Raw genomic sequence first — 17,122 nt, forward strand, 5'->3', positions numbered from 1 at the left:
AGCTATGACATTCTGGGAACATGACAGTGAATTAAAAATAAAGCAGTTAAAATACCTTAATTCAGTCAAGCTTCTGCTGTGAGAATAACCATATTAGAGTAGAGACCAATCACTACGTAATTTACAAAATATACGGACCAGTGTAGTTGACAAGTCCATAAGTAAAGTATAGGAAGAAGCCTCTATTAGGCAATGGTGCTGAACAAAGTGGGCAAAAAATGTGATTGCAAAAAGAGTATTGTTAAAATAAAAGTGTGTGTGGGGGGGGGGTCTGAGCAGTGGTGACACAGTAGCTCAAGGAGAGCCTGAGCAGGTAACTTGAGCATCGAGTTTTACTTTTAGATTTTGTTTTATTTGGATGCATCTTTAAACACCATTATCAGAGTATACAATATTTTTAAAAAGACCACTAAACCTAAAATACAAGTTGACATACGGCCCAATACCTTGACAAGTTTAGCTGCTTGGTATGTGCTTTGTACTCTTCCATGTAGAAGGCAAACTATTGCTCTCCATTATTTTCGGCAATGGGTGGCAAAAATGGGCAGCATGCACTGATCTTCAATGGGATTACCAACAGGAAGCCTATCAGTAATGTGTGTAGAAAATTAGGATCAGATAAGCTTATGAACCGCCTGTATGTATACACACAAAGAAATGATCGTAGCCGTATTACACAAGAAAGTTTTATTTTAGTTTCAGCCGAACTTTAGTAGCAGCTACAAAATCACCTGTATTTGCACACACTTCAGCGTTGCACGGATGGTATGAACTGCAGCGATTTTATCCTTACTACAAAAAAAAAAAAAAAAAAAAAAAAAAAAAACAGCCAATAGTGAAGCACTACAGACTTTGCTGCCATTATATAAATAAGTGTTGATAAGAGTGAAAGGCCAGGAAGTGACTGATCACACTTGTTCATATGAATATACACATTTATTGTGGATACAGGAGCAGTTCACAAATATGCAATGGAAAAACTCATCAAAAATGTGTGAAAAATGTGCTTTGAAGAGGTTTTTTCTTTTTTATCAAGTTGTCTATTCATTTTTTTTGTTTTTAAATGCGTTAGCAGCTGAAAAACACATTAACAGTAGATGACTCCTGTGAAGTCTCATTCATGCCTAAGTAAAAACACCATAGAGCAGAAGGCTACCCATAACTGAACTACCAAGATATAAGAAAAAAAAAAAAAAAAAAAAAAATGTAATTAAAGAGGAATCTAGCAAAAGATAGTTTTCTATGCACAGCAGACTTCCTGTTCATAGAGCCGACTCATGATACTCTGTATACATTGCAATACACATCATATAAGAATGGGAACTTTTACATATTTTAAGGTTATTAGTTCTTTTAATCGGAAGAATTTTTTTATAAATTTTTTTTAGGCGTAGTGGTCACTTAATGATGTTCTAAGTAGTACATCAACTTTTACAAAAAATAAATATACCCAGTAATAAATACCAGTCCAACACAGAGCCTGATAAAACACTTTTATTTTATAAAAATGCCGAGATATCTAAATTGATCTGAAAATAAAAGTGTATTGCTTTGACCTATTAAAGTTGCCGAAGGCGTGCGCTCATTCTTAGCCCCGATTGGGCTCCCCCATCCATCTTTCTCATTACGTAAAGTGTGACAGTCTTAGAAATACATCCAGAAGATGAAACAATGTGCAGTGCTGGCAGATGTAGGATTGTGATCTTTAGCAGGCGAAACAAGTGGTGTGGTTTTAGCATATTGGAAGTGAAGAGGTACAGCCACATTCACAACATTTTCACATGAACTATCACCACTATCAACATCATTTGTTTCCACTCTGCCAGACCACATTGAGATACATTTTGATTGACAGTTAATTCCATTTTTATTACAAAAATTCCAGCTTACGTCAAAAACAAACAAAAATCGGTTGGTCTGTTGTGCAGGAATTCTTTAACTTCCTAGTAAAACCATTACAGTTACATCTTCTGTTTCCAGTTTGCGTATACAGATGTGCGTATGCCACACGGGCCTGGAATGAATCCATAAATACACAAAGGTATAAAGAGCTACATGCATGCACAGTTCTACAGGAGGAGAAACTCAGAGAGAGCAGGAAGCTAGAGAATATCTTGTGGCGACCGGGACAAAGACTTAGTCATCCTTGTCCTTTGCTCCATGTTTCAGGATACGTGTAAACTCGATGTAATTGAAATTGCCCTTCTTGTCAATTGGCGCTTCTCTGAAAAGCTCATCCACCTCCTCATCTGAAAATCTGTCTCCCATTGTGGTCAGCAGTTCTCGCAGATATTCTTCTGACATATGACCTACAAACAGAATAAATTATGATTCAACTGGAAGTCTACAATCAGCAGCAAATCTTCGTTCATGATCATTTGTTCTTTTGCAGCTGTGTATTGCAAGGCACAGCATTAAGTCCAGAATCTAAAGCAAATATACAACTTCAAGACAATTTCCCTGTAATAGTATTGGCACCGATTGCAAAGAATGAATTGGCTTCACAATATTATATCTTTCGTATCACACCAAAAAGATTAAGTCATTTTTAAAAGTACAAATTCATTAGCTGCTATTGTAACAAAATTAAAACATACAGAACATCTGTACATCCAAACAAAGTGTTAAACAGTGAAAATCTTTGTACCACACATTGGTCTATGTTCGACCTTCCCTCTCATTGATATCACTATGCAATGAAGGATAACAACTTATCACATCAACATTCCTCTCTGACAATGCACTTCCATCAGGTATTGTATGTGATAAATACTTTCATGTCAAAAAAGACAAAAAAAGTATTATAGGAATGATACCTTTATTGGCCAACCAAGAAAAAATTATTATATTTGCTAGCTTTCAGAGCAAATGTATTTTTTTTTGCTACACATTTTCATCAGGTATTGAAATACCTATGTTTTTGTTTTAGAGCCCCCAAACATATGCCAAGACAACGTCTATAACACCAATTAAGATATGTGGTCCCAATGAGGTTTTTACATGCTGCGATGTGCAAACTTAAAAAAAACAGAGAGGGAGCACTGTATCACGGAACACAGCCAAAAACTGGCATCATAGTAAGGATGACAATGCATTCTAACGAATGCTTTAATGCACTTAAATATATACCTTACATTAAATTTGGATAGCGGACTTTGGAAAATTGTATTTTCCTTTGCAAAAAAAAAAGAAAAAAAAAAAAAAAGCAGGCTGAAAACCATGGATGATACAGGGGCAAGGAAGCTAACAAGAGGTTTTACATTACTCTGTTCAAAATTCATGCCTAAATTTTAAATATATAAATACATTTTAAAGTTTGAGAGTCACTTCCAAATTGGAGAGGAATCGGGACCAGAGTGAGTAAAAACTATGATTTGCCCCTTGTTGTCCTGTATGTCGTAGATCATTTTTTGTTTAAATCAATTTTGTGGTTCAATCTTCTTATAGTAAGCTTAGTGTTGCTCATGCATTTATGTACCCGCACACAAAACCCTTTACCTACTCACCTAACCCATCTTCATCAAAGCATGCAAATGCATTCCTGATTACATCTTCTGGATCTGTACCATTCAGCTTCTCACCAAACATGGTAAGAAACATAGTGAAATTAATGGGTCCAGGTGCCTCGTTCATCATGGCTTCCAAGTACTCATCAGTAGGATTCTTACCTTTAAAGCAAAAAGAAAGATTTACCATAATATTGCCACTCCACACTTGGTTACAGAGAGCTAAAAGCCACACAGCTCATCATTAGGGCACTGAACTAACCAGCTGGGGAAACAAACCACACAATCAGTTAAGCAGGAAGTACTCTTTTGTAAAATATTCTCTTTCTAATCTGGCCACTGTATGTAGCAGATGTTTGATGTCACAGCAGCTTAAAAAAGGAGAAGTTCCCCTAACTCCTCAATCACCTAAAGCCCGAAGGCACAGCAAGCAGATTATATTGTGTGCTTGCACAAAGGGCAGTTTAGAATATTCTAAAACAGTAAACTTCCCCTTGAGCAGTGATGTCACATCAGCATAAGTGTACAAATTCAATAATTAATTCAGACCATTCCTGCAGGGCAAGCTTGCCGATCACTGCAGACTAAGCTAAATAAATATCTCCCTGTTTTACCTCTTTACAGTAGGTTGTTGTGGTTTAAAGATAATATGAATATATTAATGTCATAGTATGGCTTTGCTTGCAATATATATTGAAAACAGTTTGGCATGTCTGTCAAACTGCCACTGACTTAAATATATAAATCGCAGAGAAATAAGATTTTCTGTGATAAGTGGTCTATGCTCATGTCTTACACAGCTCTACTTTAAGGCAAAAATCTTAAAATTGTACTCTTACAGAGAACGGGTCAAATGTCTAATAATGCATTAAACATTGGAACTACCCTCTACAATGAAACCAGTATGTTCAACACAGCTTACCCACCTAACAGTGTGCGACAGATCCACTGCTTTACAACAGAGTTTCTCACTTTTTCTTTAATAGAGTACTCTGTGTGATTATTGGCCGATTGCCAGAGACCCATACAATGTACTTTTTCTTTTTACCAAGTACCTGCCTGTTATACATTAATTGCAAGGTGCACTGCATCTGGAAGGTGCAAAATGCATAGGACAGGATACAAACATTTTGTGTTTTTGCAGAAAGGAAATGGAGCTGTGCCGTTATGCATAGCAAGGAACAAGGGCCCTCACCACCCTTTTAACTTATTTAAAGAGTAGGCACACCAGTGATATACCTGCATTTTGGCCAACTCTTCCTATACCAGTTCAAACAACATTTTAGTCTGCAAATCAGTACTCAATATCTGAGTAAATTTATAATAAGCATATTTTAAAGACTCACCCATGCTTAGGAAATAAAATATACTAGACTAATAGTAATGTTTTGAGATAGATTAAAGGGGTACCTCAATCTGTTAAATATATCAGAGGTGCCTCTGTATATAAACAAACTTAGACAATGATGTCACTCACTGCTTTGGGGCTCTTGTATTCTGACTGTTCCCAGCCCTGCCCCCAATGACATATTATGAGGGGATGATTCATACCAGAGTAAAATTAACTAAAGTTATTTGGGAGGAAATAAGGATATTATGGGACAGAGACAGCAACAATAGACCTTGCAGAGGAGCTTCCCTATAGCAGCACCTCTGCTGATGCAAAACGCTGCAGCAAGGTTATCATTCATATCTCAATATTTCTATCAGACATATAAAAGGAAATACAAAACATTGTCAGTATGTGTTTAGTAATGACATTTTATGGTGTATAAAGTGATTTTCCAAGTGCCCTGGTATTCCGTACATAGCTCTATCACCTAAACCTGCTTTCCACAACATTACTTGGCACCACAAAGTTATTTTTGTGCTTTACATGAGACTAATTTACTGTACAGAACAGCAGTTCTCCCATCATCTCACATACAGGTTGGTCCATTAGCTCAGACTGACCACCATGTCATGGAATGTTTGTACAGTGCTGTGGTATGTGGCAGCACTATATCTTTGATCGTATGAACTTGCTAATAGTTTACACAGAAATGCTTCCCTGCTTAATACATATTTAATAATATATTTTAAGTTAGTTTTCACTTTATCACTGCTGATATTTCCTTTCCTTACATGCAAGAGATTGATTCATTAGGCATTAACTGGTTTTACAACATAAGAGGCTGCATCAGGAAAACACGTTATATATGATGTGATGAAGGATAGCTAGACTTTGAAATTGAAGTACAAATCACAGAACCAAATCTTAGTTACTTACCAAGGGATGCAAGCATGTCATGCAGATCCTCCTTATCAATAAAACCATCCCGGTTCTGATCAATCATGTTGAAGGCCTCCTTAAACTCCTGGATTTGAGACTGGTCAAACATAGCGAATACATTGGATGTTGCGCGCTGGGGGCGCTTCTTAGTGGTTTTTGTCTTTGCTCTTTTGCTTGACATCTTGGCGGTGGTGTTAGTCTGCAGGAGAGTTAAAAATAAATAAGTGTAGCAATGAGCAAACATATATCCATTCAGATTGTGCCATTTAGCATTTAACCCTACTGTTGCTGAAGTGATCAGATATGTAGCATAGAGAATAAGTAATTTCACTCATGCAATAAGGACTAAGGATCAGAACGCATTAGCAACATCCCAGAGAAATTTATATACAGGATTACAATACCCGTTTACTTACTTTTCAAGTTATTATAACTATTAAAAACCAAACCTTTTTCATTTCAGTTTTGTGATTATCCTCATTCTAGAAATTTGCATATCCTGCAATAGTGACACTTGCAGAAAATAAGCTACTTTATTATATAAAAGGTTTATATATTCATAATTAAAATGTAAACTTTATGTAATTATCTAATGTAAGTATAATTTTCCAGTTGCAAATCTCTACAGAGTTCCACTGTCCTCCAGAGTCCAATTCAATGTAATCACACTTACCTACAAAGCCCTCAACACTAACCCTGCATACATCTGAAATCTAATCTGACTTGTCGGAGAGGAAGTTGGCAACATGGGTGTAGACAATTACCTACTTGACCGCCTCCAAACTGACTTCGCCCCCTTAACTCTACTGAAACAGCCCTTTACCAAGGATCTTTTGCTTCAAAATCTAGACCTCTCTGCAGACTTTGACACAGTGGACCACACTCTTATTGTGCCCCCTTCAATCCTTTGGCCTTTATGACACTGTCCTCGGCCACCCTACATCTACTCTCTAGTCGAGCTAGTCTATTCCTTTGATCTACAGTAACTCTAGGCCAATGATAACTAGCTCTCTGTTCTTCCCAGACCTCTCCCACTCCCTCCTCTTACTGAGTTCCAAATGCCTCTGTCATTCTGACATCTTGTCCTGGATGTCACAAAACTTTCTCAAGCTTAATATGGCCAAAACAGAGCTCTTTGTCCTCCATCCTTGTGATTCACCACCTATCCCTCACTGTTCACAACACTACGATCTCATCAGTTCCTCAAATTCACTGCTTGAGCCAACCTTGACTCTCCTCTTATTCTCATCCAATCCCTCTCATGTAGCTTCCATCACCAGGATTCAACCTTTCCATTCCCTTGATGCAACCAAAACATTAATCCACTCATCTGGCCTCACCCTCCTCAATGATGCAACAAGAATGATCACACTCACTGCGTTCTACTTTTTTCCCCTGCACAGTCCAATGACGTGGTATCTTACAATTCAATAATAATAAAGGTTGTACAAAGCATGCTTGCAGAGTTTAGCTTGCCTCTACTAACCATTATTCTGGTCTCTGTTACATAATCCAGTTACCTGAGTCATGTGATAATTCATTAGAATCTGAAGAGTTTGACTAAAGTTGGCCACACTCTGCAATTTTTACTAACATTGTAGGAGCACATGGTGGAAAATAAAGCATGGTAAATATTTTGATTCTGTATATTCTTGACTGTTGAAGTTGGTTTCCAATAAGTGTTAGATTTAAAAAAAAACAAAAAAAAAAACGCAAGCACCCAACAAAACCTGCTCAAAGGTAGGCAAGGTGGGAAATACCCTAGGAAAAGGACTACTATTGGCTTGTGCGTGAATTCATATTCCGACCACATTAAAAGACTCATGTGGCCCTGGGCAGGGTGGAGGTGGGAGCCACCTGTCACTGAAGAGAAAGTTCTATCTAAAAAACCTTAAACAATAAAATCACAAGGCCTCTTTTAGGGTGTGAGATGGTTCAGAGCTACAACAAAAAGAGTAGAGATAAAAAAGACAAACCCTTAAATTTATACATATTCTGTACAGAAGAATATGAAAACTATGTCTAACATTTCCCTGTGCATCGCAGTGGCTCAGAGGTTAGCACTTTGCCTCACAGCACTGGGATCATGATTTGAATTATCTGTGTGGAGTTTGTATGTTCTCCCCATGTTTGAGTGGGTTTCCTCCAGGTGCTCCGGTTTCCCCTCACACTCCAAAAACATTTCAGTAGGTTAATGGGACAAATACTGATGTGAATGACAAATATTCACTGTACAGTGCTGCAGAATTGGTGTCACTATATAAATGATGACGACAATACTAGGCACCAATGTGTAAATAATATTTCAGGTTAGAGTGCCTATAATTTTAATCAGCTAATACTCCAGCTGTCCATACGTGTGTTCACTTGAGTAAAACATGTGGGTGATTACATTGGGACAGACCTACATCACATGGGGCCCATCAGAGTGTGTCTGATCAACCCTGATGGTCATTTGGGCCTGTATGCACAGCAGTTGTGCGTCTACAAAGACCAAAATAGTTGTCAAAACTTCTGTGTGTATGGTTCACTAAAGTCTTATGCTAGACAATACAAAAAGGAGTCAACAGAACAGATAACAAAACAAAATAGACATAACATTAAAACACAAGTTACATATCTACTGTGTAGTGGAAAAAGTCGTCACACTTTCCTACAACAATCTCTTAAACTGTATACTAAAATTAACCAAAGACTTCCTGCGATAAAGCCATAAAAACAAAGCAAACACTTCACAAAGAACAGGTTTACCTGACTGATCTTCAGATGACAATTACAGGCGATGATCAAACTAGAGCTTCAAATAGGCTTGTGATATCACTGTCATCTGGCTCCAGAAGGCCACATTCTCCACAATGAATGCAACACCAAAATAAAAACAGCTGTAGATACTTATACGATCGCATCATGGAAAGTGTGGGGGAGGGGGATAAAGGCTGCATCCGTCCACAAAAAGGGTCCAGTATCACCAGTTGGATAATTATGTCAAAAACATTTCACATGTAACATTTAGCAAAAACTATAAGGTGTTTGAAATTAATTTCAACTTTAAACCTCTCAGGGAAGATTTGGGTGGAGTATGCAGGTATATAATTATCACTTTGCTTATGCAGATGCAGATATATATATATATATATATATATATATATATATATATATATATATATATATATATATATATATATATATATATATATATCTCTATCCACAGCAAGAGGTCAGAAGCCAACCATGGCATTTACTGTGCTTTGGACAGAAAGTGTGTATAAACTGGGCACTAGACTTGCTAAAAGGCTTTGGTGCTAGAAGTTCTATTCTTTGACACAGGGAACCCCACTAAATATAAGGAAACAATGGAGGGCAGTAGGGAACACTGTGGATTACCCTTTAAAGAGTATCTCCATATTTACACCATGAAGCCTAATCACTTTGTTTGAGAGCGGACTGAGAAAAGTTCTAAAGGGACAGTGTGTGTCCCATCTAGCGAGGATGACATTTGATTGACATCAAAACTTCTGGGGGCAGATGGCTGTCAGATTTCTTACGCTGGTAGGACAGAAAAGCGATTTTAAATGCAAGGTCATTTTCAGTAAATTTACCTTTAAAAAAAACACTCACTCGAATGTATGAGCATATACCTACTATAAATGTTTGTCTATTGATACGTGGAGAATTCGCAATGGCCACAGTAAAGGAATGTTACTACACAAACTATCCTGAAAAATGTAGATTTAAAACTTTAAAAGTTTTAAATAAAACATTTTAGACATAGCCTTATATTACCAACGATAAATGTGTAAATATGTATCACTGAACATTTGATGAGTTTACACATGTACAGTAAGCGCTACATTCCAGTGTCAAAACTTTCTTGGTATAGCAAACAGAAAACATGCTGCATTTATGTTAACTCTAGATGGCCATTATTTTGGAGCACATCTGATGCTATCTGACACTGTAAAAATGCTTCAAAGACACTTAAAATATCTCCCCATTCACTTGAAAGATAAAAAAAAAAAAAGTACACAAACATCTACTAGTGCTCACTCTACCCATTTTAAAATGCCCTATTTTCTAAGTTACTGGCCTTATCGCATTCTTCAAAAGAGGTTAAGTGGGATGGAGTTGAGTTGCATAGGAACTTAAATCTAGATTTGTTGTCCTTCATATTCAACTGGAATAAAAAGGTATATGCATTCTACAGATCCCAGTGTTAACAATCCTCATAAGACTTGTGTACCAACACACACTATATCCAGTCTTAAAAACAACAATTACACCAAGTCCAGATGGGACAACCATCCAATTGTAAAAGGGACGAGTGCAACATTCAAGACATTTTTAGCTTTCCAAAAACATCAACTTGATTTTACAACCCTTTCAGTCAAGTACATCTGTGTTCAATTTGGATGGCCTTCAAACAAACTATATTATATACACCATTGCAACATACTACAAGGTTGCAGGATTTTTCCTTTTAAGTGGGACATGGCAGGTTTATTTTGATGTTATTTAAGATCTGATCTATATGCATTGAACTTTACTTTAACATGGGCTCTGCCCACAATCAATTGTTTCTAAAAATGCAGCTTGTGAAATTGCTTAAAAATAATATGAGTCAATTTATGTAGGTCAGTAGATGTTCATATTGGTGATGAAATGTTTACACAACACTAAGCTTAACAAGATGACAATACACAATGTACACAGATTATTGACCTTTATTCATATAATGCCAACATATTAAGCAGCACTCTACAGAGAATGTTTTTTGATCATTCACTTATGTCCCTGCCTCAGTACATCATATTATCTAAACCCTCTACAACAAACACACAGATTAATTTCATCAAGGACAATAAACCCACCAGGATGTTTTAGGGCTGTGTGAGGAAATCGGAGCACCCAGAGGAAACCACCACCCACAAACATGAGGAGAACATGCAAAAAGTTAATAAAAAAACAAAGCCCCCCCCCCCCCAAAAAAAAAAATGTGTGAAGACACTACAAGTTACTAAATGAATTATATGTCAAACACTTTACAAGATATAAACCATAGCTCTCCCCCAACACACAAGATTCTCAGAGATTTAGCCTGGATAATGTAGGACTACAAGTACAAGAATAACTCCTGACAGCTTCTGTTTAGCAGGGCATGCAGGGACTTGTGGTTCCACATCAGCTGGAGGCAGACAGGATTACACCGGGGATAATGTAGAATTCAGGAACCACTAAGACATAAAAGCCAGCAGGATTTTCTAATGACTCCGGGAAGCTCTGCATCCATCCGCTGACATCAACGTAAGGATTACTAACCTGGCTCCACAGATTCGTCCAGACACAGGGCGTGTGTACAAGACGTCTGGTCGCCGTACTACAGCTCAGTCACACCCGGCCATGCCGGATGATGTGCGCAGTGAGAGCCGCCTGAAGGCCAGGTGCGACACTGAGCACTCCCGGCATAGTCACACTGCCCTCCCGCCTACACCTACTATACAACGACCACCACCACAGCCACTTACCGCTCACACAGAGAACAGGGATCACAGGCAGCAGGCAGCTCTCCTCTATCAGACAGACGTTATCACCTATATCACCGACCAACACCCCTTACACAGCCACGCCCCCAGACAGTCACTTCCGCATTACTCGCCACAGGGAGCGGATGGACCAAACCACTCCACACAGGAGAGAGATATTACTGGATAAAGAACTACTATCACAGTACTTCAGGGTCTGTTCTATATCTATTTGCGTCGTAATGTATAGATGGAATATTCTGACACACAGTAAATCCGCAATGTATGAAAGCAGTAATGCGCCCCCCCCCCCTGTAGTAGCAGTTGGTAGATACCACAGTGGAGGGAGGGGCGCATTCCAGAGGCGGTGACGTCATGAGACATTGGCTGACACATGTCCTTGTATGGAAGCAGACGCTCAGCTCTCGCGGGAGTCAGAGAAGGACAGACGTGCGGTGCCAGGGGACAGCTGCCATCCTGGGGTCCTACCATGTGAGAGCACCTTAGAGCAGTGTTAGGCTGTATAATATGATCGGAGTATACGGACATATGTTTGTAAAATGTTAAAATATGTTCTGGGGAGACCTTGCAGTAGGGAAGGCATCCGATCATGTCAAAATAAATACCGGAGGGATGGGCAATGATACAGGATGCCCATTGCATGGGGTAGGAGCGGTATCTGGTCAGTGTATGGGTAAGCGGGATGGAAACTGCATGGGGAGAATGAAAGAAGTCTCATGAAAATCTGTAATAAATATCCCTCTTGGGTTTAAGGGGCACATTTATCAATCATCATCATCATCATCATTTATTTATAAGCGCTGCCTCCAGGTCTTCTCCTCGTTCTTTTCATTCTTCAATTGCGCATGTCCAGTTCCAAGAACTGGACATGCGCGCACACAGATCCCCTCTCTGTCGTTGCAGAGAGAGCGCGCTGAGTGACAGGGAGGGATCAGGTGATCCCTCCACACATGCGCTGTCCAGCTCTGCTCTTCGGAGCAGAGCTGACAGCATTAGATTTCTTCCATTCCGATGATGTACGCCAGCTGATTAACATGACAAGTTCCCGAAAAAAATGTTTTTTCGGGACTTGTTAGATTGCGGCCAGGAGCAGTCACCATTCTGTTGAATGGTGACTGCTCCCAAAAACGAAGAGGAATGCAAAGCAGCAGATATCCATGATATCTGCTGCGATGCACCCTTAATAAATTTGCGGAGGACAGGAGGCACCTTAATGACCCGTTAAAAGCACTATCCTGCTTTTTTAAATATGCCCCTAAGTGCATAACTAGCATCTTTTAGTATGTAAATATCAGATGTACGTTGAAGCTTGTTTGGGGGCTCTCAAAATGAAAAAGGTTGAGATCTCTTGGTCTATAAAACAAGGTTTCCCAAATCCAGTCCTTGGAGCCCCCTAACAGTGCAGGTTCTACAGATCACATGAAATAATTAGCACCACCTGTGGTTCTGTTACAATGTGTCAGTCATGATGAATAAATCCACCTGTGCTCCAGCAAGGAGATGCGGAAAACATCCAGTACTCCCTAGCCCTGAGGATTGGGTTTGTGAAACTCTAGTCCAGGGGCACACAGAAGATTTTTAAGGGGGGGTTTCCCCTCCACCGAAAAAAAAAAAAAAAAAAGCGAGAGCTGCTGCACCTGTGCATTAGCAGCAGCTCCGTTTAGGCGTCACTGTACTATACAGCAGCCGCGGCGCTGTGAAAGAAGCGTCCGCGGCGCTTCTTTCACAGCGCTGCGGCTGCTGTATAGTACAGTGCCGCTATGTAGGGCACTTTTTTAGCAGGGGGGAGGGGTTTCTGGAGACCCAGAAACCCACCCTGCGTGCGCCACTGTAATCTATATGATCCTCACTGATCCAAATGTTTATTGATTGTTTATAAAGTGAGGATACATATCTCAAATATATCTGAGTCTTCCAATAGGTGTAATTGGATGGTATTTTGAAGTTAGTCTGGGTAGCCAAAGGGGCAATCTCTGAAGGAGATGGCAGGTACTGTTCTTCTATGGCGATCCATTGTTTGAGTTATTTTGTCCACTCCAAAATTCTTTTTAACTGTGTGTTCATAAAGAGTGATAATCAGGTAGTTGTAATCCCACGTAAGTATTTCTCCTTAACAATATATCTTGTCTGTAGTGAGGGCTCTTCCCATCATACACAAATACCCTTATAAAGTCCTCTTTACTGGATTTGATTATATTATACTTACAGGGCCGGTGCTAGGGTCCACGGCGCCCTAGGCATTTTTAAAAAAGCGGCGCCCCCCCCCCCCCACAAAAATCGCCACCCCCCCGCAAAAATCGCCTCCCTCCTCTCCTTACCTTGTCTCACCACCGCCGCCTCTCTGCTCCGTCTCCTCCCCTCCACTCACTGACACTAGTAAGTGGAGGGGCAGAGACGGAGCAGGGAGGCGGCGATGTTGACAAAATAGCCTCTTCCCCCCTCCCCGTGCATCTGAATGCTGTGCGGCGGCCGTGACAGGTATGGTCAGCGGTCACCGCACAGTTTTAAAGTCTTTTAGTATTCTGTGGCGCCCTCCAGAGCCCGGCGCCCTAGGCAAGTGCCTAACCTTGTATTCTTGTTTTTTCCGTGGCGCAACCTGTGATGGAAATAAGATGGGGAGTGGGGGGGGGGGGGAGGGGAGAACAGGCAAGATAGTATACACGATATCAGCTGGAGCGGTGGCTCTGCTGGAGTGGGAAATGTTTATAGCTTGTTTTGCAGTTTTTGTTTACAGCTCTTTTGCTTTGGTTTATAGCTCTAGTGCCGTGTATACTATGGTGATCTATGGAGTTCTCAGAGTAAGTAGCTCTATGGGGTGTGACGGGCAGGGGGGTTAGTATGCCCTGTGTGGGTTTGGGGTTTAAATCTAGCAGGTATACTGCTAGCTAGTGTGTAGGCTTGCTTTTCTGTATTTATTTAAAATACAGCTATTGGGTGATCTAGTGGAGCAAGTTCGGTTTATGATGTGGCTATAATTAGTGTTTCAATTCTATAAGGGATTGAGATAAACGAAGTGGTGAATGTAAATAATGCAAATATTGTGGGATATGTGTAATGGTATGTGCTATAGTGAAGGTGGAGATATGGGCTGTGCTATGTGTGGGGATATTAAGGCTGTAAGTATGGGGGATATGTGTGGCTTAAGGCTCTTAGAAGTGCAGATGGAGGGTGTTTTAGCGTTTCTGCTTCCGTGCTCCTAAAAGGGCAGTTCGTGCGGTGCTTGGTGTGGGATGGCTTCTCTGGGCAGGTTACCCCGGGTAGGCGGGTGTCTGCTGTAGGTAGGCTTTGGATGAGCGGTCAGGGTGGCTGTGGCCTAGCGGCTTCCTTCCGTTGTTCCTAGAACGAAAAAGCGTTCCAAAAGCCTCACTTCCTGTATTGTTGTGGAACGCACAGGCGCCTGTGTGTTCCACTGCAGTGTTCTGTTCTCCGCGTGTGTAACACTTGCCTCTGGTATGTTGGACCTTTCGTCGGACAGCTCGTTTTGTTGTTTTGTTTTGTTGTGGGGCTTCTCCACGTTCAGGTTCCTTTTGGTCTGGATGTAATATCTTTGTGGAGTGTCTTAACCAACGCGTTTCGTCCGGAGACTTCGTCAGGGATGTCCAACAACAACCGGAACTGGAACACCCGGAACAACCGTCACGGCAGCACCAACCCTCAAAACACCAAAACCAAGCGAAGACGTCCAAGGTAAGCCCTCCCAAGAGGGTCTCTACCACCCACCTCACAAGTGCCTAACCTTGCCTAATGGGAGCGCCGGGCCTGTATACTTATTCATTTTAAATACTAGTCTTCAAGATATGAACTTATAAATTCCAAAGATTAAGAATAAATTTTAATATTTCATATGCAGAAAAGAGCTAGTCAGTGAAAAATAGAGACAATTCTAGGGACAAATTTCTAAAACCTGAGACTATATTTGGAAATTAGGGACAGTTGGCTGCTATGGACAACAAATGTTTTGATGTTGTAGTGTATGTAGTTTAGAATAAACAGGGTGACCACATAAATATGCTAGGAACAGCAGCCGCTGAACCATTTACATCTGAGCTCATGTGCACAAATAAAAAACGATGACACATGATATAAATACATTTCTTAAAACACACTCCTAACGTGTACCTCCACGAAACTATAAAGTAGGCGATGTGTACTACAGATGTCACACTGATCTAGAGGTAAAACACGACTGAAGATAGGGTCATTGGCTTGGATATCATCCATTAAAGGTATCCTTTCTTATGTGTAATATAAACTGTCTTGATTTAGACGGGGCAGTACCATTTGAGGGCCCTGTTCCGCCCATGGACATTTTTGTCCTGGAAAGGTGGGAGCTATGTTCCAATCATTGCTGCTCTTCCCAACACAATGAAAAGTAGACACTTAACATGTTAATGAAATCATGTACATGATGCCTATAGCTTTATTGAGATATGGTCACCCTTATCATTAGTAATATTAAGATATATCATTTCACTTGGGAGCCAATATGATTTTATATTTGTCAGCTAAAAATACATTTTGTCTGTAAAATGTGGTTACGGAGTTTTTTTTACTATTATCAAAACATCCAGGCATTATGGTCTCCTTACCACATGTATCAGTGATCTACAGAATGTTTTTCCATGTCCATCTGCACAACATGTTTTCCTAATTCTTGAACAAACTGTAAAGAAGTGAACTTTTTAAATGTTCCACCATGACAAAGAATACCACACAGGAGTAGCACCTCTACATCACATGGTGTGGTATCATCAACTACCAACCAAATTTTAAGCCGTTAAATCTGTTACAAAACTGTACCATCTCCTCTCTGTGTCACAAATGCCTTAGGAATTATTATAATTATCTGTCAGTGTGGACAGAAGTACCTGTCACATTGAAGTGGACTTGTCAACTACACACAGGGAATGATTCCGTTTCGGACCATTTGCGTAGCGTTTCTCGCATGATACAGCTTTGCGCATGTTCAAAAACAGACCTTACGCCAATGACACGATCGCCGACGACTTGAGAGGGAACAGATGCATGTGCACGGCAATGAAGGAGGAGAGAATGGGCAGTTTATTGCTTCAAAAGTGCTAGGCATGTTCTCCATCGTGATGAGACTCCCTGTCCCAAGGCCACCTACCCAAATGTTGGGAGGTACGAGAATATATGTAGGTCATGAGGTATTCATTTAGCTTAGCATGTATGGATCTGTGTATATGAGGATTAGAATGGATGTGTAGGTGGGTCCAAATGTATGAACATGAGTCAGGATGTGCGCATGTGGATCAGGATGTATGTATTCAAGTGAGGCAGAATGATTGTGTGTGTACATGGGATGAAATGTATGCACCTGGGTGTAGGTGGTGGAATGTATGGTTAGAATAGAACAAATAACCTCAGCACTAGGAGCCATCATTGCTAACCACTGTGCCTCAGTGCTGTTGATGAGCATACAGGTGGCATATTACTTATGGGCAGACTGACGGCATGTTCATGGGTGTATTCATGTTATTATTACTGATTTCCAAACTGGTGGCATTATTTCTGATGGTCATATTAGTTTAATTACTACTGATGAGCAGTCTAATGGCATTACTACTGATGGTTATACTGGTGGGATTGCTATTAATGAACATACTGGAAGCTTATTACTAATGAGCATTTTAGATTCATTACTACTGATGGATATACCACTGTGCATTTCAGGTAGTGTTGTATACTACTTCTAGGCATATTGGTGACATATTATCACTAATGGGCATACTGCTAGCATATTACTACTAATGTACATAATAGTGTAATAGCTGCTCATTTAT

The 17,122-nt window shown here is 40.0% G+C and overlaps 1 protein-coding gene across 2 annotated transcripts; it reads right to left on the reverse strand.

The window, feature by feature from the left end:
- Positions 1–1,479: 1,479 nt before the first annotated feature.
- On the reverse strand, positions 1,480–11,434 carry LOC142158934 (myosin regulatory light chain RLC-A). 2 transcript variants are annotated; one of them, XM_075213360.1, is made up of 4 exons: positions 11,301–11,434; positions 5,776–5,977; positions 3,507–3,668; positions 1,480–2,309 (listed from the first exon to the last, which is right to left on the reverse strand). In XM_075213360.1, exons 2-4 carry the CDS (start codon positions 5,957–5,959, stop codon positions 2,137–2,139), a joined length of 519 nt encoding a protein of 172 aa, XP_075069461.1. In that variant the 5' UTR covers positions 5,960–5,977; positions 11,301–11,434; the 3' UTR covers positions 1,480–2,136. The 2 variants fall into 2 exon arrangements, with proteins under 2 accessions (XP_075069461.1, XP_075069462.1); XM_075213361.1 differs by having other exon boundaries at positions 11,308–11,415.
- Positions 11,435–17,122: the final 5,688 nt, after the last annotated feature.

The sequence above is a fragment of the Mixophyes fleayi genome, chromosome 5 (assembly GCF_038048845.1).
Source record: "Mixophyes fleayi isolate aMixFle1 chromosome 5, aMixFle1.hap1, whole genome shotgun sequence".
NCBI classification, from domain to species: domain Eukaryota; kingdom Metazoa; phylum Chordata; class Amphibia; order Anura; family Limnodynastidae; genus Mixophyes; species Mixophyes fleayi.